Source organism: Erythrolamprus reginae, chromosome 2 (assembly GCF_031021105.1).
Source record: "Erythrolamprus reginae isolate rEryReg1 chromosome 2, rEryReg1.hap1, whole genome shotgun sequence".
Lineage (NCBI taxonomy): Eukaryota > Metazoa > Chordata > Lepidosauria > Squamata > Dipsadidae > Erythrolamprus > Erythrolamprus reginae.
Window position 1 is genome coordinate 149,433,614 of NC_091951.1, and position 24,613 is coordinate 149,458,226.

The window sequence follows — 24,613 nt, forward strand, 5'->3', positions numbered from 1 at the left end:
TGAAATGCTCAACCGTTTTCTTGGAGCTAATCTCATTTAATTTAGCAGTGCTTCCTTTTGAGTAGCTAGGCTTATACTGCCTTAGTAAGGTGCCTTTTCCCAGTCCCACACTAATACAAGCAAACAAACAGGTACTGTATCTGCTCTGTTCATAAGGAAGGCAGAATGCCTAACTTCCTCCTTTGCTCAGGTTTTACTTCTACTGTAGTTGTAGTAAGTAGACCAGACTGCACCAGAAAATGCCCACGTCTACATCTGATTATAATTTTAAAAAATTAAATTCAAACAATGGTAAAAAGCATTCTGACTTATATTCAAAATATGGTCATTTCAACTGTGGAACATCCCCAACCCCAGGGAATGCAAAATGTTTTGCAAACCTTTGATTTGTGGCATGTGCTACATTGGGAAAAAAAATTTCCAAGTCGCTTTCTATCACTAGTGGCAATCATGTACTATGATTTATATGGGTAATTTTTACTGGAATCTTCATCATAAATTGAGCCAGAATAAGACAAATTTTACAGTGGTGGTTAAAGGAATCGTCAAGGTAATGTTTACACTATCATTATGTGCAAGTACAGGTTGTAAGTCAATTTTTCCAAGGCCACTGTAACTTTGAACCCTTGTTATATGACCAGCCTGAAGTGGAAGACTACCTATATCATGCAAATTAGTAGTATTCCTAATGTTTTACTCCACTGCCTAATCTCTAGAGTTCAGGCTTGTTATCAACCTCATTTTTACAGATAAAAAGTTATTACTCGTTTTCTAAAATCAACAGATAGCAAGCAAATAGATGATAATTTGGCTTTAATTCAAATATTTACACACACCAAAATATGTCCCTTTACGAGCAACTGATGGACTGAACAATAACATGCATATAGTATATACAAATAAAACTTGTACATCTATATTCTTTTCCATCCTGTGTCAAGGGAGATCTTCAGAAGTCACTGCACATCATATGCATTAAGGGACAATTAAACGATGAAGCATTTATAGGGATTCTGCTCGGAAGGAACTCTGTCATGGCTTTAATGCTAAGGCAGCATATATTTATAAAACATGAAGTTACATGACTTTACACAAAACCAACCAGTGTAACATGGTATATAGAATTGCTCTCCAGTGAACAAAAAGCAATAACTAACAGTAGGTTTTGTATAAATACACTTAGTTACTTGAAGACTATAAAACTGAAAGTAACCAATTTTATGGATTCAAAGTGCAGTTGAACTCCTCTTGTAAATTGAGCTGTTCTTATTAATGAAACATGAATGACAAAATAATGACTTTCGGCAATACTCATAACTTAGGAGTTAGAACTACAAGCAGCTATCATGTATTGCTACTTTCATGGTTTAACTTTGAGAAAATAAATTATTGCATTTATTCCTTATTCTATTTTACTGTCATTATATTCATAGTATTCACCTAACATTTTTTTCACATGATTTGCTCAATGCAAAATGGTCTTGTTGTCACATCAAACTAAACAACAACATGCTAAAGTCCATTATAGTTTTACTCTCATGTGAGAACTTGACCAATGCAAGACACAAGAGAGAAGTCTAAGGCTTAGCTATAATTTTTAAAGGCAGCCTTGCTTGTAATCTTTACATTCTTCTTATCTTACAATTGAATGACTGCAGCAGCTTACAGTGCATTATCACATGTAGATATCTTAAGCATCATATAGTATTGATGGCAAAACTTTCAAAGGGTGGGATCTATCACTACTTTCTTTTCAGACTGAGTAGGTTTACTCGCTTGATACTGCTGAATCAGAAGTCTCTTATAGTTTATAGTTTAGTTGATAGTTTATTAGATTTGTATGCCGCCCCTCTCCGAAGACTCGGGGCGGCTTACGCTCAAGGACAACTAAGGTCTTGCCTTTCAGTTCTTCATGGATTCATTAGACTTCAGTTCCATCCGAAGGACTGAGAATCACAGCAGATATTATTTTATTTTCTAACCAGATAGTTGGAAATTAACAAGAAGGGGAAATATCTCAGCAGCCACTATTTCTGCGCATAAATGCATGAGCCCGAATAGCGCAGTTCATCTCAATAAAATTTAATGAACCAATAGTGATCTCACAGGGGCCTATCACTTTAAAGCCACACTTAGTATAAAAGGGAATGAGAAAGTCCTCACACATCAGTGTGGCTCGACGCACATAGGGCAAAGAGCATAAGTACTGTAGGTAGCGCCACATCAAGATAGATCCTTTGCCTTGCTGACGGAAAGTGCGATGTACTGCCAGAACATGTATGTGGACTGTGGTACCATCGGGCTTGTGTAGAGTCAGTGCATCCTGCCATGAGAGAAGAGAGAAGGAATTGCTTTTTAGTGATTCGTTTTTGAATCTCCTATTGACAACTACAGTAGTACCTCTAGATGCAAGCTGCTCCACATGCGAGTATTCCAAGATACGAGCCACGAGGGGAGAGAAATTTCTGTTCCAGACCCGACCTCAAATTCGGGATACGAGCCGAGCGTCCACTAGGTGGCGCAAGAATCCTTGCTTTTGGTTATCTCGGAGGGGAAAAACAAAGTCTAAAGCCATTTGTTCCAGATACGAGTTGTTCGACATACAAGCTCCCTTCTGGAACGAATTAAACCCGTATCTAGAGGTACTACTGTATATTCTTCTCAAAATCTTTGCATTACCAGGTCCTTGGATCATTGGTCTCTCAGTAAAAATCATACAATTTATTCATTCACCCAATGTCTTTTTAAAAAAAACTTTTGCAGAGATGAGCTATCACTTCAACGAATCCAATAATTTCAGAATAGTATGTTTGCATTGTCAATCTATCGTGCTCAGTTTCCATAAATGTATTGAATAAATTAAAGCTACATACAGTGGTACCTCGAGATACGAGTTTAATTCGTTCCGGACCTGGGCTCTTAAGTCGAGCAGCTCTTATCTCGAACGACTTTTCCCCATAGGAATTAATGTAAATAATTTTAATTGGTTCCAGCCCTCAAAAAACTCACAAAGTTAGTCTAAATTATGCAGAAAGACATGTTTTTAATGAAGAAATGTACATGTACATATAAATGAATAATGAAGTTTCTTTCACTTAACTTGTAAACTTTCTTAAACTTTTAAATTTACATATGTTCAACTTCTCTGCCACCCAATCCTGTAGGACAGAGGTCCCCAACCCTTTTTGCACCAGGGACCGGCTTTAAGCGATCAAGAGAGGAATGGGTGAATGAATGGACGGAGGGTGGGAAGGAAGGAAGGAAAGAGGGAAGGGACAGGAACAGAGGAAGGAAGCAAGGAAACTTATGAAAGGGGAGAGTAAGAGAGGAATGAGTGAAGGGAGGGAGGGAGGGAAGAAGGTGGGAAGGAGAAAGAAAAGAAGAAATAGAGGAAGGGAAGGTAAAAGAGAGAAAGAAAAAGAGCAAGAAAGAAAGAAAGAAAGAAAGGGGGAAGGGACAGGAACAGAGGAAGGAAGCAAGGAAACTTCTGAAAGGGGAGAGTAAGAGAGGAATGAGTGAAGGGAGGGAGGGAGGGAAGAAGGTGGGAAGGAGAAAGAAAAGAAGAAATAGAGGAAGGGAAGGTAAAAGAGAGAAAGAAAAAGAGCAAGAAAGAAAGCTGCAAGCACCCCCCCGAGCCCCCCAGGCCGGCTGCAACCTTTTAAAACACGCGCGCCGCTTTGCAGCTGTCTCCTGAAGCCGAACGCGGAAGTTAGCGTTTGGCTTCAGGAGACAGCTCCTTGGCGCTTGTATCTCGAATTTGGGCTTGTAAGTAGAACAAAAATATCTCTCCCCTCCCAGCTCTTATCTCGAGTTGCTCTTAAGTAGAGCAGCTCTTATGTCGGGGTTCCACTGTAGTAGATGAACTAGATACCTTGTGATGTCTTTGACACATCCATGTGATTTCCTTGACAATAATAGGACTGTAGTTGGATACTGTCTACTTCCAATATTTTATTCAACTCCTCAGTTTTGTCTACAGCTCTGGGAATCCCTGTTTCCACTCAAGTACTAATCAAGCCTCCCCCAGCTTACATTTTTGTGCCTAGAAAGCGCTGTCTGGAAGCTGGCCCTGATGAAACAAAACAATAAACCTATTCTCCCATAGCTCCTATTGGATAATTTGAAATTATGTCCAAATTCTGTAAAGCTCTTTTGACTACTAATTTCGAAGTAAATGTAGTCTAACCCAATCTGATTATTGTGCTGAAATTTCATGAAAACACAGTCATCTTTCAGGGTCATAGTGTATGTGCAGTAATATTATTATTTATTATTATTTATTAGATTAGTATGCCGTCCTTCTCTGAAGACTCGGGGTGGCATACAATATATATTTTAGAATGGAGACATGCAAGGAGCAACTAGATCAGCAGTTTGCTCATAAGTGCAAAAGTGTGAAATATTGCTCTTCAGATTAACTAAAGTGTTTCTGCTTATTTAACAACAAAATGGTGTCTGGAAGTTTGCAAAAATGCAATTTTACATAAATAGAAGCATATTTTCTAAGTGTTTAGTGTGCAGATGGCTGCACAAGTATTTGTAAGTGCATCTATCTACCTACAAATCTACTCTTCCTCCATGATTAGTAATAAGAGAAGTTGAATAATTTCTTTTTTTAAAATTGGGTTCAGATTCCATTCTCATTCATTCTCTCCCAAATACTGTATAATCATTTGGCGGGACCCAGGAGAAGAGCCTTCTCTGTGGCGGCCCCGACCTTCTGGAACCAGCTCCCCCCAGATATCAGAGTTGCCCCCACCCTCCTTGCCTTTCGCAAGCTCCTTAAAACCCACCTCTGTCATCAGGCATGGGGGAATTGAAATTTTCCCTTCCCCCTAGGCTTATAGAATTTATACATGGTATGCTTGCATGTATGATTGGTTCTTTAAATTGGGGTTTTTTAGATTATTTTTAATATTAGATTTGTTCACATTGTCTTTTTTATTGTTGTTAGCCGCCCCAAGTCTTCGGAGAGGGGCGGCATACAAATCAAATCAGAAAGAAAGAAAGAAAGAAAGAAAGAAAGAAAGAAAGAAAGAAAGAAAGAAAGAAAGAAAGAAAGAAAGAAAGAAAGAAAAAGACATATTTGGCTTACCTGGCTTAGTCTTTCCTGGTCCCAGAGGGAGCCAATAATGAAAGCAACTAGTTGGCCTTCTTCAAACAAGCCAAGTGACAACTCAGGACATAAGTTAAGAAAATGGCGAATCTCATCCAGGTGGAGGGGGCAGTCTTCAGACACTGAAATAAAGGCTTGAGGGAAGAAGAAAGGGAGATGTTGAATTTTGTCCTTCTGATTATACTAAGATTAAACTTCCAGAAAACTAGGATAATAGTGGCCCCACCCAAGAAGAAAATGAAATTAGACGAGAGGATGAATCTGACAAACTCTCAAGTTTTGCAAACTCAGATTTCAGTACAGTAATCCAATCTGGTTTCTTCTCATTACAAGGTTTTCTATGAGGGGATTTACGGTAAGTGATGCCTTTCATTGCAATGGGTTTTCTTTTATCAACTATGCCAGATTCAGTTACAAGCAGAGCTAGCAGTCATACATTTTTGGGAACTGAGTTAATCTTTAGCCTAATCACTATTCCTGAAATTATTATATTTCAAATGCAAGTGTGCACCGCATTTATACTGGGGCATAGTCTCAATCACACTGTTGAGGTTTAGCTGAAAATCCCAGACTCTATGAAAAAAAATCAGCAGCTGCTCTGAGCCACTGGCTGAAACTCGGTTGTGTGAACCAATCCACCTCCGAGCGTTTACCTTGCCTCACTAGGGGGAAACTAAGAGCGGCTGTTGGGGTTGCGAGAAAGAAGGGGGCAGGGAGAGTTTGAATCCTGAAACCGCTGGGTGAGATCATCCAAGGGCATGGGGTGAGGTGTCATCAGTATGCAGATGACAACCAGTTGTACATCACTGCCCCGTGTCCAGTCAGCGAAACAGTTGAAGTCATGTGCCGGTGCTTGGAGGCTGTTGGGGTCTGGATGGGTGTCAACAGACTCAAACTCAACAATGACAAGACGGAATGGCTGTGGGTTTTGCCTCCCAAGGACAATTCCATCTGTCCGTCCATTACCCTGGGGGGGGGGGAGAACTATAGACCCCCCTCAGAGAGGGTCTGCAACTTGGGTGTCCTCTTCGATCCACAGCTGTGGCGAGGAGGGCATTTGCCCAGGTTCGCCTGGTGCACCAGCAGGGAGTCTCTGCTCACAGTCACTCATGCCTTCATCACCTCGAGGTTTGACTACTGCAACGCTCTCTACATGGGGCTACCCAGATACGTCATGGGCTTCCCAGATATGTCCATGTTTCGTCAACACTCCGTGGCCTGCACTGATTGCCAATTAGTTTCCGGACACAATTCAAAGTGTTGGCAATTACCTATAAAGCCCTACATGGCATCGGACCAGAATACCTATGGGACCGCCTTCCACCGCATGAATCCCAGTGGCCGATTAGGTCCCACAGAGTTGGCCTTCTCCGGGTCCCGTTGACTAAACAATGTTGTCTGGCAGGACCTAGGGGAAGAGCCTTCTCTGTGGTGGCCCCAGCCCTCTGGAATAAACTCCCTCCAGAGATTCAAACCGCCCCCACCCTCCTTGCCTTCCACAAGACTCTGAAGACATATTTATGTCACCAGGCATGGGGTAATTAATATATCCCATCTCTGACTAATAAGATTTATGTATGGTGATGATTGTGTAATTTTGATTGTTTTAATGATAGTGGGTTTTTAGCTATAGTGTTTAATTATTAGATTTGTATTGCATTGTTTATTGTTGTTGTGAGCCACCTCGAGTCTTCGGAGAGGGGCAGCATATAAGTCTAATAAATTATCATTATTATTAATTATTATTATTTTACCTTCTCTCTCAATTTCAAATACTCCAATGGCATCTTCAGGTGTGAGACACCGGAATTCACTTGCAGGAAGAGTGTGTCGACGCTGGCTCCTAAGGGAGTTTTGTGAAGATCTGAGATAAGAGGATTTGGAAAATGGCAAAGCACTGATCACTGACATCTTCTATGTATTTCTGCCTCCTCTGTAAAAGTTTCTTTTCCTCCTTTTGGGGATCGCTGTTAAATTCAATTTCCTCCAGCACAATTAGTCTGCAGATGAGAAGACCTGCAGAGATTGCAATGTTTTGTCATTAAGAAACTGGCATGACCACTTGCTTCTGATCCTCACTGTCATACCCACTGAGGAACAGAATGTCTATCAAGTTCTTTATTCCTGTACTGCTCACAATAGCAAAGTGTATCAAACATCCAAAGGCAGACCAGGGAAAAACACCAATATTGGACACGGGGCTTTTGTGGCTCTTCTAATTTGTGGCTCTTCTAATTGTAATTTGTAAATCAGATATTTTCAAGCACTCTTGTTCTGAAGACACACACACACACACACACACACACACACAAACACACACAGTGGTACCTCTACTTGCGAACTTAATTCGTTCCATGACCAGGTTCTTAAGTAGAACATTTTGTAAGAAGCAATTTTCCCCATAGGAATCAATGTAAAAGCAAATAATGTGTGAGATTGGGGAAACCACAGGGAGGGTGGTTACCTCCCAGGAGATTCCTACAGAGGCCCCACGGAGGCTTCTCCCCACCTTTTCCAGCCCTGTTCCTTCCAGGAGATTACTAGAGAGGCTCCACAAAGGGAACATTCAAATAATACATCCTAGATCTGAATGAATGAAATATTTTCATTTAATACTTTGTTCTGTACAATGTTGAATATGCACGTGAAATTGATTGTCAATCAGTGTTGCTTCCTAAGTGGACAGTTTGATTTCACAGAAGTTTGATTTACTTGCAGTTATATTGTGTTGTTTAAGTGTTCCCTTTATTTTTTTGAGCAGTGTGAGTGTGTGTGTGTGTGTGTGTGTGTGTGTGTATACAGTATATGTCTTGTATGTGTGTACAGTATATATATACATACATAAATACATCTATTGTATATTTTCCATGTTGGATCATCTGTGTAGTTTGAATAGATGTCTAATAAACTAATTAAACCTACAAAAATGCAATAGCCAAACCAGACTTGATTTATTCATATTGTCCATTATAGGTAATCATTTCAGACAATGAGTCTATTTTTGGCCAAAGCTATTAGATTTTGGGCTCCAGCTTTAAAGTGATACATACCCAGCTCAAATTCCTTCATAGAATTTTGCACAAATACGGATATACATAGCAAAATCTAAATTTGTGAATAACCATCAGAAGCAAAATCAGAGACATAGGGAAAAAAAGAGAAAACCAAAATCCTTGCACTTATGCTATCATTGATGCTCATTTAGCTGATATAGGATCTACTAGGTAAAGGCTAGCTCTAGCTCAAGAGAACCAAAGAACATAACAAGCTAAATACCCATAAATGCAATACCATGTCAGAAAAAGTGGGTTATATCATTTGATTATCAGAGTTACAGATTACTATAACTACATGATTTGTGCTATTTAATCCATGTGAATATCCATATAAAACTGATTTGGATGGGGCTTTACGACAACTTAACCCTGTGAGAACAGGGCATACAATATGCATGTGTATGCTCTAAATACTGCTTCTAACTATGCTGTTTCTGAGTGTGGTTTCTGGTATGAAAAGGAAGTGAAGGATAAAACAGGTGAGGGAAACTAATAAATCCATTATAAAGCTAGTGATCATTACGTGGATTTCTTAAGTGGCCTCATCCCAACCAAACTTCTAGGAACTAATTATTGGCCCTCGCAATTATTCATGTGCATGGTTCTGTGTTTTAGCATAGAAAGTACAAGGGTGCTCAAGAGGAGCTAGCAGCAGAGATGGAAGTGGAATCAAACCTGCTACAGTAATATCTAAGCCTGCTTGATTTGAGTAAGAATTCCCCTACAATACATGCAGCTTATTGTACATTTCATGATCTGACTACTTTCTGATCTGTCAAATAATTTGAAGTAGAGGGAGGCACGTATAAAGTTCAGCTTCTCCATATTTCTCAAAACTGCTATATTTGTGGCTGGTAACAGAACACAGTAGATGGGCAGACTGCATTATATATAATATCTATATTTTCCAGATCTGTAATATAAGCAATAAGAAATGAATCCTACCTTCATATGATTACACTTTTCCGCTCAGATGATCTGATTACTTAACATATTACAATTTAACGTTTTGTAGTGAACAGATACTATTATAGGGGAAACAGTTCAAATTAACTTCTGAATTAAACTTGTCTTGAGCTTGGAAATCAACTTCATTAAATTAAATTGATTTGCAGCGTCTTTCTTACCTGTCTGTTGTTGTTTTTCTTTTTAGTAGTCTATTAGCTTCTCCAGAATGATGCTCGGCAGAATTGCTGCTAGAGAGAAGGACAAAGAAGACTGCAGTAAATATTAATGGGGTGCCAGCTTTTATTTCCCAGACACATAGGGAACTCCAGCTTATACGTTTGGTGGGGGTTTTTTTAGTAGCACGTGATGATTTTCTTAAAACATTTTAAACCCTCAGGAGAGACAGAATTGCAAAGGAGCTTTAAGGCGACATGTCAACAAAAAGACTGTAGGAGGCTTTACTTTCTTGGCATGACTTTCTCCCAAGGGATAAAGTGTTTTAGCTTATTACTAAATACTGACAAGCCACAGGTGAATATCTAAGCAGGGCACATTGGCAGAATACTGGTGGAACATAAGGACATTGCATACACTCTTCCTGGAACTATTCATTCCCAAAGGGCATCCTGCTTGAAAGTTGAATGCACGCAATCAATATTACTGTAAATATAATTGCCTTCCTGGAATTGCCTTTGATCCATTAATTGCACCAACTGAATTGTTCATCATTATCACATTAACAAATAGGCTAGTAACATCTCTTCTAAATATTTTGCTTGGAGTATGAAATTGTACTCATGTGACTTTAATATATTCGGTTATCTGTGATACATACACAGAATACAGTCATACCTCGTCTTACAAACCTAATTGGTTCCAGGGGGAGGTTCGTAAGACGAAAGGTTCGTAAGATGAAACATTGTTTCCCATAGGAAACAATGTAAAGTCAATTAATCCGTGCAACCAAAAAAAAACCCCGCAAAAAACCGGCGTTCGGCGACTGCTGGGAAGCCGCACGGCTATTTTAAAAGGTGACAGCCGGGCTGGGGGGCTTCCCAGCAACCTCTCGAACCCCGAACCCGGAGGTTCGGCAAAAGTTCGGGGTTCGGGAGGTTGCTGGGAAGCCCCCCAAGCCAGCTGTCACCTTTTAAAACAGCCGCGCGGCTTCCCAGCAGCTTCCCGAAGCCGAACGCCAAACCCGAACGTCTGCGTTCGGTGTTTGGCGACTGCTGGGAAGCCGCGCGGCTGTTTTAAAAGGTGACAGCTGGCCTGGGGGGCTTCCCAGCAACCTCCCGAACCCCGAACCCGGAAGTTCGGCAAAAGTTCGGGGTTCGGGAGGTTGCTGGGAAGCCCCCCAGGCCGGCTGTCACCTTTTAAAACAGCCGCGCGGCTTCCCAGCAGCTTCCCGAAGCTGAACGCCAAACCCAAACTTCCGCGTTCGGTGTTCGGAGACAGCTGGGAAGCCGCGCGGCTCTTTTAAAAGGTGACAGCCGGCCTGGGGGGCTTCCCAGCAACCTCCCGAACCCCGAACCTGGAAGTTTGGCAAAAGTTCGGGGTTCGGGAGGTTGCTGGGAAGCCCCCCAGGCCGGCTGTCACCTTTTAAAACAGCCACGCGGCTTCCCAGCAGCTTCCCGAAGCCGAACGCCAAACCCGAACTTCCGCGTTCGGCATTCGGAGACTGCTGGGAAGCCACGCGGCTGTTTTAAAAGGTGACAGCCGGGCTGGGGGGCTTGCCAGCAACCTCCCGAACCGAACCCGGGGTTCAGAAAATTTTTGCCTCTTCTTACGAACTTTTTTCGAGTTACGAACCGGCGTTCGGGAGGCTGCTGGGAAGCCCCGCCGCCCAGCTGTCACCTTTTAAAACAGCCGCGCGGCTTCCCAGCAGTCTCCGAACGCCGGTTCGTAACTCGAAAAAAGTTCGTAAGAAGAGGCAAAATTTTTCTGAACCCTGGGTTCGTATCACGAGTTGTTCGTAAGACGAGGGGTTCGTATCTTGAGGTACCACTGTATAAGCAAGATCAGACTGACAATGGAGGCCACTATAAATTAATTCTGTACAAAGAAATTAATTCATTTGGCGGGACCCAGGAGAAGAGCCTTCTCTGTGGCGGCCCCGACCCTCTGCAACCAGCTCCCCCCAGATATCAGAGTTGCCCCCACCTTCCTTGCCTTTCGCAAGCTCCTTAAAACCCACCTCTGTCGTCAGGCATGGGGGAATTGAAATTTTTTTCTCCCTTCCCCCTAGGCTTATAGAATTTATATATGGTATGCTTGTTGGTATGATTGGGTTAATAACACATGCACAAATTGTTGCTGTATGATAACGCTCTCTCTCAAAATGGTGCAAATATGTGGTAAACACTGTTATCCGGAACATTTTAAAATGCAGTAGTCAGTCTTCCCATATGAAGTAGCAATAATAAAACAAAGCTGAGTTGGCATACTTAGATTTGTAGAGTAAGCATTACATAATCCCTTGACAATGCATTACAGTTTGTATGACCATGTCTTATAAAGTAGGCACTTAGATTTAGGGAGGATTTGCTGTTTTCATAGCAACAATAATGTAAGTGGAGAGTCTCTGGAAAAATATCAGATTAATTCCTTATAAAAGATCCTCTGGGTTTAAATATAGATTCAAGTTTCTCTCCTGACAGAAAGTTCCAGAGAACTTTCCACAGTCAGTTTTCTTTGAAAGACAGAATATTAGAAACATTTAATACTTTTTCTAATAATATTTAGAAATATTTATGAGACTGCAGAGAGGTAAAAACAGGCCCATAGCAAACAAACAAATGATACTGACTCACAACACTGCTGGGGTTTCAAAATATTGCCAACCACAAAACATTTTGTAAACTTTAAAAATAAGTTTCCCCCCTGGGTCAAATTTCAACTAGAATATAGTCTCTTGTAGTAATGTTTATTTTTGCTGAATTGTTTTTGTTCCTAGTTCTGAATAGTTTTTAGTTCCTAATTTTGAGGAATCCAATCTATGACTGCCTCCTAGCTAAATTCCGTGAATACAACCCAACATAACCTGGGGGAGGGTCACACCCCTAAATCAATACCTGTACTCATAACTATTTTTGCTTTGCACAGGTCCCCTTCAGGAAGTGAGGGAAGCCGAATGTCAACTCGCGAAGCATTCCTGACCTACTCTTGAGTCGCCATAGACAGGGGGATGGGGAAACGAGTGTCACAGCTGCAACGAGGGAATTGTACTTCAGTAAAAACAAAAGCACATTCCAGCCATCTCTATGTCAAGGCCATCTCCACGGTGACCCACAGTGGCCAGAGGGACTTCTACAACCCACGGAATTGCTTTGTTGGGGAATGTGACTGATGACACATGTTTTGGGGGGGGGGAGAACAGGATCAGAGCCAGGGTGTGAATTAAGTGAGGTCAGCGTTGGCTTCACTTGGAACGTGCCAACACTCCTAATAAATAACTGGATTTCTTTTGAAGCTTGGCTCAAGCCTAATGATTTAATTAGGGCATTGGTCGGAATCCTGACATTTAGTTCCTGGTACTCCATGTATGCTTTGAGATGAAGTATCGATATGCTCTATCTTTAGAGTAAATTTAAGAGGGCTCATACTGCCTAAAATATTTTCTGTTTTTAGACTATAGCTCTAAATGTGGGATTTGAAAAAGATTTTCTAATCTCTTCCAGACCGATGAAAATTAATGGTTTTTAACAGAGATTCTCAGAAATTTATCTGAGCAATGCATGATGTGTTATTAGAGACTATGGGGTAAGCACTCCATTATATTAAAGAGAAATAAAATTTGTGAGATATATCTGTCAGATCCAAACCAGCCCTGATTAATGAAGCACTCATAATTGTAATGTAATCCATTGTGCCTTTGGTTAAATTAATTGAACTGGTGGAGTGGATAACTTTTTCAAACTAGCATAAATTGGATGGCTTTCTCATGAAATGAAATAAATATTAAATGATGTATTTATATTTCAGCTAGGTTTATATGACCTTGGACTAATAGTCACTCTTTCAATCCTAGACAGAGGGCAATGGCAAACCATTTCCAATCTTGCCCAGAAAAACACATGAACCTGTTCAGGCAATTGTCAGGATTCAAAACTGACTTGAAAGCACATGCACAACAACATACCCCAAAGGATGTTCTGCTAACATTCAAGGACAAAGATATACCAAACAAACAAAAATGAAAAACAGAGAAAATCCAAAAGGAGGCAACTATAATTATTTTAGAGAACAGTGTAGATTGTAGCCCTAAAGAAGAATATTAATACTCACAAGAATCAAGCCATAACACAGCTATATAAATGAAACAATGCTGAAGGTAACAATCTAAATGTGGTCAATAATGAAGACTTCTAAACTGGCTCCATAGGACGGGTGGCTAAAATAACTGAATTAGTTCTACATTTATATTGAAAAGGAATTGGTACATTCCTTGAAGAGACCCAAGAACCATCTCCCGAATCGAAGATTCAGTTCTTTCTCACTAAATTGTATCTAGTTTAATATTACTGTATTTCCTCTGTTGTCTATGTGTCTCTACCTTTTAAGCAAGAGAACTGAGTGATGAAAATAATTCTCATAGATTTTATTTAGTGTTATATTAAATTATATAAGAGCGCCATCTAGTGGGAAAAGGGCATAAAATTGAAAAGAAAAAAATGAAGACTGGGTTCATTTTTTTTTGCATTTTTTATTTTGCAATTGTTGCCTCATTCACTGTATTTGGGGGGAAGAGAAGAAAGGCCCTAGTAATTAATAAAATATGCAGGTATGAAGGTTATATTTACAACTTCAATATTTCTTCCCAACATTAATTCAAAATTTTCTTACAAGAAATATAATTTAAACAAGAAATGACACAACAATTGCATAATGCTTGGCAATGCAGGAACACTCTCTTAAAGCATTCTAAATTTCTAAAGCAAATCAGTGAAAAATCAAAGAGGGATACCACTAAATTACTATCGTATTTTATAGGCTATCAACATAGTCAGATCTTACATATTTACTTTTCCTAAATTACTTTACATACCGTATTAACAGACTTCAGGCAAAGCCCAGGGATACAAATAGTTCAAAACTTTTCAACCAAGTTAAAGAAACCTGTTTTATATTCTTTTCTGCACCTAAAAAGTACTTGCCACTTCTTACACAATCAAACCATGGATGGAAGACGTTTTTAGTTATTGATTTGGCATTTAGCTTCAACACATTAAGACGTGATGGGGATGCTAACATGGCAACCATGAAAACTCCATCTGGGATAGAGCAAAAAACCCCTGGAGATAGCCAGATAGTCCCCAACCTTTTTTTTTTCATTCCCTGGTTTATTAACTTTTCGTTGCTGTATCTCCTGCATCGATGTACTGTCTTGTCTTCTCATCCATTTTCCTGCTTACAAAAGCAAAACAGATGACCACATTTGATTAATCTGACATGCCAAGCGAAAGAGGATTGATCCTATGGATCCAATCTCATTTTCAAGTTACCCCAATCTCAAAATGATCCAATTTTCTCATCTGAAAGCCTCCAAACAAGGAACAGCATTTTTCCATAAGGCAGCGGTCCCCAAACTACGGCCCGCGGGCCACACGTGGCCCACTGAGGCCATTTATCTGGCCCGCCAGTGAGTGACAAGAGCACAGGGAAAAGAGAGAGAAAGAAAAGGGGAAGAGAGGGAGGGAAGGAGAAGTGGAGAGGAATGAAGGAGGGAAGGAAGGAAGGAAAAATGGAGGGAACAAGGAAGAAAGGAAGGAAGGATGAAATGAATGGAGGGACAGAGGAAGGAAGGACTGTTTTGGGGGGGGTAATTTTTTTTAATTTTTCTCTCAACATACATTCAAACAACACAGGGTACCATCTAATTTTCTATGAATAAAATGCGGTATTTTGTTAGTAACTAATATCAATCATCAAAAAAGTTGCAAAAGGGTTTTTTTTCTAATTTTGTAATCCAGTTACATAATTTTGTCATCCAGTATGTTCCCATTTTGTTTTTTACTTTAAAACAAGGTATGTGCAGTGTGCATAGGGATTTGTTCATAGGTTTTTTTTATAGTCCGGCCCTCCACCAGTCCGAGGGACAGTGAACTGGCCCCCTGTGTAAAAACTTTGGGGACCCCTGCCATAAGGTGTCAAGCCCAGAGGTTGCCGTATGGTAGTGGGATGATATTCAGCTTTGTCTAATTCCTTTCTGATGTTAATCCACTTGGGAGGCAGCCTCAAAGCCTACAAAGTTTCCACCACAGTCTGCGATGCTCAGTTGTGGTAGTGAAAGGAGTTATTCCAAGGACAAGGCCATTTTTCTAGCAATTTGTTAAAGTTGCTACTGTTCCTGTCGCACGAATCCCAGCAACCGGTTAGGTCCCACATAGTTGGCCTTCTCCGGGTCCCGTCGACTAAGCAATGTCGTCTGGTGGGACCCAGGGGAAGAGCCTTCTCTGTGGCGGCCCCGACCCTTTGAAAACAGCTCCCCCGGAGATTAGGATTGCCCCTACCTTTCGCAAACTCGTTAAAAACCGCCTCTGCCGTCAGGCATGGGGGAACTGAGATATCTCCCCCAGGCTATATAGTTTTATGTATGGTATGCTTGTGTTGTATGTTTTTTAAAATAATGGGGTTTTAGATATTTTTAAATAATAGATTTGTTTATTGTATACTGTTTTATTGCTGTTGTCAGCTGCCCCGAGTCTGCGGAGAGGGGTGGCATACAAATCTAATAAATAATAATAATAATAATAATAATAATAATAATAATAATAATAATAATAATAATAATAATACAACATCCTCACTGAAAGAAGCACCTGAACTTTATACTATGGCAAAATGGTAACAAGGCTTTCTTATCCAGACTGATTGCTTACACTTACCAAGAACCTACCAAGCTCCTTGTTCAACTTAATTTAAAAAGAAAAAGAAATGGGAAAATGATATTTGCCGCACGAATCTCAGCAACCGGTTAGGTCCCACAGAGTTGGCCTTCTCCAGGTCCCGTCGACTAAACAATGTCGTTTGGCGGGACCCAGGAGAAGAGCCTTCTCTGTGGTGGCCCCGACCCTCTGGAACCAGCTCCCCCCGGAGATTAGAACTGCCCCACCCTCCTTGCCTTTCGTAAAGTTCTTAAGACCCATCTCTGCCGTCAGGCATGGGGGAACTGACACATCTCCCCCGGGCCTATACAGTTTATACATGGAATGTTTGTGTGTTTGTTTGCTTTTAATAATGGGGAATGCTTTTAATAATGCTGGCTGGGGAATTCTGGGAGTTGAAGTCCAGATATCTTCAAGTTGCCAAGGTTGGGAAACACTGGATTAATCAACAGGGCCTGGAGGAGGCTGATTCTGTGCCATTTAATCATTCTCTGGGAGGTATGCGTCAGGAGACAGTTCCGTAAATAGTCAGGCCCTAAGCCATGTAGGGCTTTATAGGTGATAACAAACACCTTGAATTTCTAAAAGAAACCTGGAAGAAGGGTAGGAAGAAGTGTTTTAAATTTTATAATGATGTGACAATATCATTTTAAAAAAATATTTCTTAGTCATCATGACTAAACAAAAAACTACAATTTGTCAATTTTTCACAAAGGAAGAATTCTATAAAGACTTGTAATAAATGTGTCAATTTATTGACAGTATAAAGCTGAGTGATACCATGCTGTTATGGATTATCACTTTTCTTTTCTTTTGAAAATTTCCCTGGATGCCCTTATCACATATGAACTCTGGATGGCTAAAAACAATCAATGAGGAAAACATAACTTCTATAAATTAATATTCTTCCCTCCAATCAGTAATTTTAAAAATCGTAGTACAATTATAAAGGCCTTAAAAACTCACCGACACAAACCACACCTATATAGGACTCATCTAATACCCTGACCCATTATCTTGGCCTTTTGGAAGAAACCCTCTGGATCCCTTGGGGGATTGTTCATTACTATAACCCAGGTTGAACTCCAACTCAGGTTGTAACTTTATTGTTTATTACAAGATTCTCATCAGACTGCTTGCCTTAGTCTTCTTAATTTTCACTGCGCAGAGTTAAAAATTCCTACCTCTCCCATTACTATTTCCTTACTAATTATTTGTATGTTTGTTAGGGGTACCGTATCTTTATAAAAACTTTGGGAGTACTGTTTGAGGTAAATTTATAATTTAAAAACACAGCAATACAGGAAAATAATGACTAATTGACTCAATGACTAATTGAGATAGCAAGTTCATCCATTAACAATTACAACAATTATATTACATCCCTTTAGCACAGCAAGTATTCCATATCTATACAGCAGGGGTCCCCAAACTTGGCAACTTTAAGACTTGTGGACTTCAACTCCCAGAATTCCTTAGCTGACTATGCTGGCTGGAAAATTCGGGGAGTTGAAATCCACAAGTCTTAAAGTTGCTAAGTTTGAAGGCCTCTGCTCTACAGCAGGGGTCCCCAACCACCGGGCCGCGGACCAGTACCGGGCCGCGGGGCATGTTGCACCGGTCCGTGGAGTCAGCAGCTGCCGGCCCTCATGCCGCCACCCCCTCCCTCCAGCGCTTCGCCTCCCGCCGGGCAAGAGGCCTCAGGAGGCAGGTTCTGCCGGCCACAGGACGATGGACAGAGGGGCGGGAAGGACCGAGAGGCTCAAGCCTCTTTTGGCTTCTGCCACGGGGCGCTTTTGCGTTTTTGGCTGGGGGGAGGCAGGAGGGCCAGCCTGACCCCCTGTCTCCAGCGCTTAGCCCCCGCTGGGCAAGAGGGCTTGGGAGGCAGGTTCTGCCGGCCACAGGGCGATGGCGGGAAAGAGGGGCGGGGAGGACCAGCACCCCCATGCTTAATCCCGCCCCCAACCACACCCCTTTCCGCCCCCACCGGGCCATAGAAAAATTGTCTTGCTGAAACTGGTCCCTGGTGGAAAAAACGTTGGGGACCACTGCTCTACAGGATAAGAAATACTGGTATTCCTCGTCCATATAGCTGATTATTTGGTGTACAGTATTCTTTTTCATTCTGTAAACAGGAATTATTTCAGCTCATAGTTTGATACAATCATTCAATCAGAAGTCCTTGAAATGTTTCTGGAAAGAAAATAAATGACCGCAAGATGGAGCAGGTACGTTTTTCCAAGAGAAGAATTTTAAGAATAAGGATTTCCTGAATTTTATGTGGAAACATCTCTTTTCAAAAATTCCAAATTTGAGGATGAGGTGAAAGCATTTTGTTCCTATCACTTCCTGTACTTGTGCTGGTTATAGTGTTTTAAAAGAAGAGAAAATGATTAGATAAAATGTTAAATAATTATTCATAATTGGAATAATGGATTTTTCATTTTGCAAGAAGTTCCAATAATGAGATGTACAACTACCGTAGATGGAAATGAAAGAGAGAATCACATTTGTAAACCAGTCAGAAAAAAATACTGAGGCTTGATATTAAGTTATATCAGTTGTTCCCTTGACCCATATACTAAACTAGAGGCAGGCATTTTATGGCCTGTAGACCACCTCTAGCCCTTTGATTGTACCTGTCCGGGTTGTAGCACTAGCATGAGCTCCAGTTTCTCAGAACATCTTGAGAAAATTATTTGCCCATTCCAATTCTAAATTACAGAAACAAATCTGCTGCCAAGCTATTGAAAACCTACATAGATTATGGCAGCCATGTTGTGATGGCAACTGTTACAACATACTGCAATAAATACTGAATATAAGTTAAATCAATAACCAAATAATTTTCTGAACTTCATGTAGCCTAGCAATGTGAAATCCTATATTTCTTCTATAATGTATAGTTAGAGACTTCAGGATGGTTTCACAATAGAGAATACACGAGATTTTCTAAATATAACTGTGAATTACTTGAAAATTGCCGTCAATTCCTGTTGTGTGTACTGTATTTTTGTTTCATCTATATTTATTCTAAACATATAATCATTACACTGGATGTCAATGTTAAGTACATATCATTATTTATAAAAACAGTTTAACCATCTTATTCACTAAGAACACTTCAGACACCAACTATTTTCACACATCACACTAAGCTCACGGAAGCTTATGCTTTTTAATAGAGTGCTTTTGACTATTATATGTTTGTCTATGGATTAATATGGCTCTTCTCCGACTACGTAAGTATAATTTGCTTGCATGTGGTTGTACATATTGTGCATGCAAATCATGTGTATGCCAATACGTGGCTTATGAATTTTACCCCATATTATTTTTAAGCAAACTTTTATTACAATGTACTGGTGCAGTCACACGTAGTAGAATTTATTTACAGAAATGAAGAACTAAATGCTAAATATCACTTAACTAAATATTTTTTCTGTATTTTTTTCATTTTCTGGGAGTAGCACAACTAGTGCATGATGCAGTTTAATTCTGTAAAAAACAGACTTCATTCAGTTACCACTATTATTTGGACAAACAGGCTGAAAAAACAGCTTCTATCCCAGGGCAATAACCATATTGAATTCTATGGTATAGTGCAATATCGGGTTTTCAATTTTGATCATATAGAATGTAAAAGATGTGTTTGTGTTTTTATTTTTATAGTTATAATATACACTGAAGACAGCATTTAATTTTGTTATACCATGTGCAATGACAATGAACTAAAGTAAACTAATTTATTTATTTGTTTATTTGTTTGTTTGTTTGTTCATTCGTTTGTTTGTCAAACATGTATAGGATAGTAGTTTGTATAAACATAACTAAAAAGTAACGATAAAAGAGAAAAATAGGACAGTAGAATAGGGATGGCAGGCACAGTGGTGCACTTACGCACGCCCTTTACAGAACTCTTAGAAATGAGAGGTTCACTGTAGTCAAATTAAGGTTAGTTTTTGGGGTTTGGGGAAGAAACCAGAATCAAATAGTGCATTCCAGGCATTGATCACTCTATTGTGAAGTCGTATTTTCTGCAGTCGAGTTTGGAATGGCTTACATTTAGTTTGAATCTATTACATGCTTGTGTATTGCTGCGGTTGAAGGTGAAGTAGTGATTAATAGGAAGGACATTTTGGTATATGATTTTATTAACTACATTTAGATCAGATCAGAGGCAACGTAGTTGTAAATTGTCTAATCCCAGTATTTCAAGTCTGGTGGAATAAAGTATTTTGTTGCGAGCAGAGGAATGAAGGACTCTTCTTGTGAAATATTTCTGGACTCTCTCGATTGTATTAATGTCTGATATGCAATGTGGGTTCCAGACAGGCAAGCTGTATTCCATAATTGGTCTGACAAATGTTTGTAAACTGTGGTTAGCAGTGTAATATTGCCAGAGAAGCAGCTACGTAAGATTAGATTAACAACTCTTAGTGTCTTAGTGCCTGTAACTATGTTGTTAAAGTGGGTTCTAGCACTTAGGTCATTGAATATGGGTACTCCAAAGTCTTTGACAGAGGGAGGGTCACCTACAAGTTCGTTTCCACCAAGTTTGTATTTTGTATTCTGATTCTTTTTGCCAATGTGTAAGACAGAGTTTGTTTTTTTGAGACTTGAAGTTGCCAGTTGTTTGACCATTCTGCTACATGATCAAGGTCTTTTTGAAGGATAGCAGCATTGTCGGTGGTGTTAAGTAGTTTAACATCATCAGCAAAGAGAACACAGTTGCTTATACAGTGGTCCCCCGATTATTGCGAGGGTTCCGTTCCAGGACCCCTCTCAATGATCGGTTTTTCGCGAAGTAGCGCTGCGGAAGTAAAAACACCATCTGCGCATGCGCAGATGGTGTTTTTACTTCCGCCGCAGCAGCGAGGAGCCGAAGATTGGGGTTTCCCCACCGCCCACGCAAACTCCTCGCTGCCGCTCGCCCCGCCCTTCGCCCGCCCACGCCGTTCGCTCGCGCCGCTTCCCAGCTGAGTCCTGAAGCCAATTCGCTTCAGGACTCAGCTGGGAAGCGGCGCGAGCGAACGGCATGGGCGGGCGAAGGGCGGGCGAGCGGCGGGCGCGCGGGCAGGCAGGCGGCGGACAAGCCGTTCACTCGTGCCGCTCACTCGCGCCGCTTCCCAGCTGAGTCCTGAAGCCAATTCGCTTCAGGACTCAGCTGGGAAGCGGCGCGAGCGAACGGCGTGGGCGGGCGAAGGGCGGGCGAGCAGCGGGCGCGCGGGCAGGCAGGCGGCGGACAAGCCGTTCGCTCGCGCCGCTCGCTCGCGCCGCTTCCCAGCTGAGTCCTGAAGCCAATTCGCTTCAGGACTCAGCTGGGAAGTGGCGCGAGCAAATGGCGTGGGCGGGCGAAGGGCGGGCGTGCGGGCAGGCGGCGGACAAGCCGTTCGCTCGCGCCGCTTGCTCGCACCGCTCGCTCGCGCCACTTCCCAGCTGAGTCCTGAAGCCAATTCGCTTCAGGACTCAGCTGGGAAGCGGCGCGAGCGAACGGCGTGGGCGGGCAAAGGGCGGGCGAGCGGCGCGCGCGCGGGCAGGCAGGCGGCGGACAAGCCGTTCGCTCGCGCCACTCACTCGCGCCGCTTCCCAGCTGAGTCCTGAAGCCAATTCGCTTCAGGACTCAGCTGGGAAGCGGCGCGAGCGAACGGCGTGGGCGGGCGAAGGGCGGGCGAGCGGCAGCGAGGAGTTTGCGTGGGCGGTGGGGAAACTCCTCGCTGATGCCCGCCGCTCGCCCTCCCGCCAGGAAGAGGGGGAAGACCCAGGGAAGCCGCCCAGCAGCTGATCTACCCGGCGCCATCTACGCATGCGTGCCCATAGAAAAAAGGGCGCGCATGCGCAGATGGTGTTTTTACTTCCGGGTTGAAAAATCGCCATATAGCCGTTTCGCAATGATCGGGATCGCAATACCCGGGGGATCACTGTAATATGATCAAAAGGATTGTTTATGTAAAGTATGAAGAGTGTTGGTCCTAGAACACTGCCTTGAGGGATACCGCTATTGACAGGAGCAGGATTTGATATAGCACTTCCTATTTTGACCGCTTGTTCTCTGTTAAACAGGAACACGGTTATCCAATCATGTAGGGGCCCAGAGATGTCATAGAATTTTAGTTTAAGTAGTTTGTCTCGGAGGTATTCTAGTCCGATGCCATGTAGGGCTTTATAGGTCATAACCAACACTTTGAATTGTGACCGGAAATTGATCGGCAGCCAGTGCAGGCTGCGGAGTGTTGATGAGACATGGGCATATCTGGGTAGGGCCACGATAAACTTAAAACTGGGGTAACAATCTGATGCCCTCCAGATATTTTGGGTAACAATTTTCAAAATTACTCAATACTAGTTACAGCTTATGGAAACAGCAGACCAAAACATCCAGAGGCTCCAGGCATCCTTCCCCTGACCTACACTGGCAATGATCCATATCCAAAAAAGTTAATAGGGAACATTACGTTTATTTAGCATATCAAGTGCTTCACTATTGCAAAATACTGGAATGAGCTGCCTGGGTTTTACAGAGAAAATAAATCCATAGCTCCAAGTCTCTAACCAGGTTTCCCCCATTGTGCTCCTTTTTGCTTTTAGTCCTTCCAAGTTCTCTCTCTGTTCTTTCATTCTCTTGTTTCCTCTTCCATTCCTCCTTTCCCTTCAACAAACAGAAACTACAGAAACTCATCACTTCTTCCACCATTCATTCCGCTCTTCTCAAGAGGTAAGAAGGTGAGCGTGAAGATGAGCTTTTATTTATTTATTTATTCAGTCAGTCAGTCAGTCAGTCAAGTACATATTGGTAATATACATAGATATACAGTATAGATGAGATGGGTGCTGATGAGAACATTCGGACAGGGACGGTAGGCATGCTGGTGCACTTATGCACGCCTCTTACTGACCACTTAGGAATTGGGTGAAGTCAACAGTGGATAGTCTAAAGGTAAAGTTTTGGGGGTCTGCTGACGAAATTAGAGTCAGGTAGTGAGTTCCAGGAAGCGATGGGCTGCCAAAATTTTTACTGCCACTGTGGGCGTGGCTTATTTTGTGGATGTGGCTTGATCATCATGTGACCAGGCAGGAGTGGCTTGCCGGCCATGTGGTCAGGTGGGAGTGGCTTGACAATCATGTGAATGGGATGGTTTAAAGGTCATGTGACAGTGGGAGTGGCTTACTGACCAAGATACATTTTCAGATAGGTGCTTGGACCCTTTTTCAGTTGATTAACTCACATTATTTGAATAGCCACAAAAAAGGATAAATGATAGTCAGCATGACTTGTTGAGGAGCACAGTAATATTTTATGGTTTATAAGGAAGGAGGGACAATTAAAAAAAGGATTAAGTATTCAATAAATAGTGCATAAACCTATGTGACCCCCGTGGGGGCAGCAACCCATTACTGCATGAGATGGGTACTGATAAGAGGGAACATTAGCACAGGGATGGTAGGCAGGCTGGTGCAATTATGCAACCCTTCACTGACCACTTATGAATCGGGTGAGTGGATAATCTAAGGCAGTGATGGCAAACCTTTTATTCCTCAGGTGCCGAAAGAGAGTGCATGTGCACTATCATGCATGCATGACCCATAATTCAATGCCTAGGGAGGTTGAAAACAGCTTCCTCCACATCGCAGAGGCCCTCTGGAGGCCGGGAATGGCCTGTTTCCCAACTTTTGGTGGGCCCAGTAGGCTCGTGTTTCGCCCTCCCCAGGATCCAAAGGCTTCCCTGGAGCTGGGGGAAGAATAAAAAAGCTCTCCCCATCCTCTCAGAGGCTCTCTGGAAGCTAAAACCGCCCTCCCAGAGCCTCTGTCCGATCCAAAAATCAGCTGGCTGGCATACACATGCACAACACTGGAACTGAGGTAGGGCAACAATTCACATGCCAGTAGATATGGCTCCGTGTGCCACCTGTGACCCCCATGCCATAGGTTCGCCATCACTTGTGGGTAAAGTTTTGAGGGTTTGCTGACAAATCTACAGAGTCAGGTAGTGAGGTATTAACGGCATTAACGACTCTATTGCTGAAGTCCTATTTTCTACAGTCAAGTTTAGAGCGGTTCACTTTGAGTTTGTATCTGTTGTGTGCTCGTGTATCGTTGTGGTTGAAGCTGAAGTAGCCGTTGACTACTTGACAGATGATTTTGTGGGCTATGCCGAAGACGACGTAGTTCTAAGCTTTCCAAGCCTGCTATCCTAAATAAACCTAAAACCGCCCCAACCGCCCCAATACGACATAAAAGATACAATATAAATAAATAAAACGTCCCCAAGGTAACTCCCGCTCCCTTCTTTCTCTTCCTCTCTTTTCCCCGCCGGGGACGGTTTCCGCTCGGCGCCCTTCCGTCCCACCTGCTGGACTCCTTTTTTGGGGAGGCAGGCAAACAGGCTGTTCCTTCCCTCGCGCCTCTCCTCTCGCTTTTTCCTCCCCTACCCGCCCCCCACCTTTGGCCTCGCCTCCTCGCCTTCATTTCTTCCCGCCCTCCGTCAGCCTTCCCTCTCCGCCCCTTTCCTTACCTACCTAAGCCGGCTTGCTCGCCTTTAGGCCGACTCAGACTAAGCCGGGAGCTCCGCCCCCGCAAACACGCACCACTTTCGCCCCGCCCCGCCGAG

General features: G+C 42.2%; 1 protein-coding gene across 2 annotated transcripts; it reads right to left on the reverse strand.

Annotated features, from left to right (window-relative positions):
- Positions 1 to 115: 115 nt before the first annotated feature.
- AANAT (aralkylamine N-acetyltransferase) lies at positions 116 to 24,569 on the reverse strand. 2 transcript variants are annotated; one of them, XM_070739884.1, is made up of 5 exons: positions 24,522 to 24,569; positions 9,300 to 9,365; positions 6,871 to 7,132; positions 5,096 to 5,250; positions 116 to 2,323 (listed from the first exon to the last, which is right to left on the reverse strand). In XM_070739884.1, the coding sequence occupies exons 3-5, from the start codon at positions 7,025 to 7,027 to the stop codon at positions 2,018 to 2,020; spliced, it is 618 nt and encodes a 205-aa protein (XP_070595985.1). In that variant the 5' UTR covers positions 7,028 to 7,132; positions 9,300 to 9,365; positions 24,522 to 24,569; the 3' UTR covers positions 116 to 2,017. The 2 variants fall into 2 exon arrangements, with proteins under 2 accessions (XP_070595985.1, XP_070595984.1); XM_070739883.1 differs by having other exon boundaries at positions 9,300 to 9,368; positions 24,522 to 24,552.
- Positions 24,570 to 24,613: the final 44 nt, after the last annotated feature.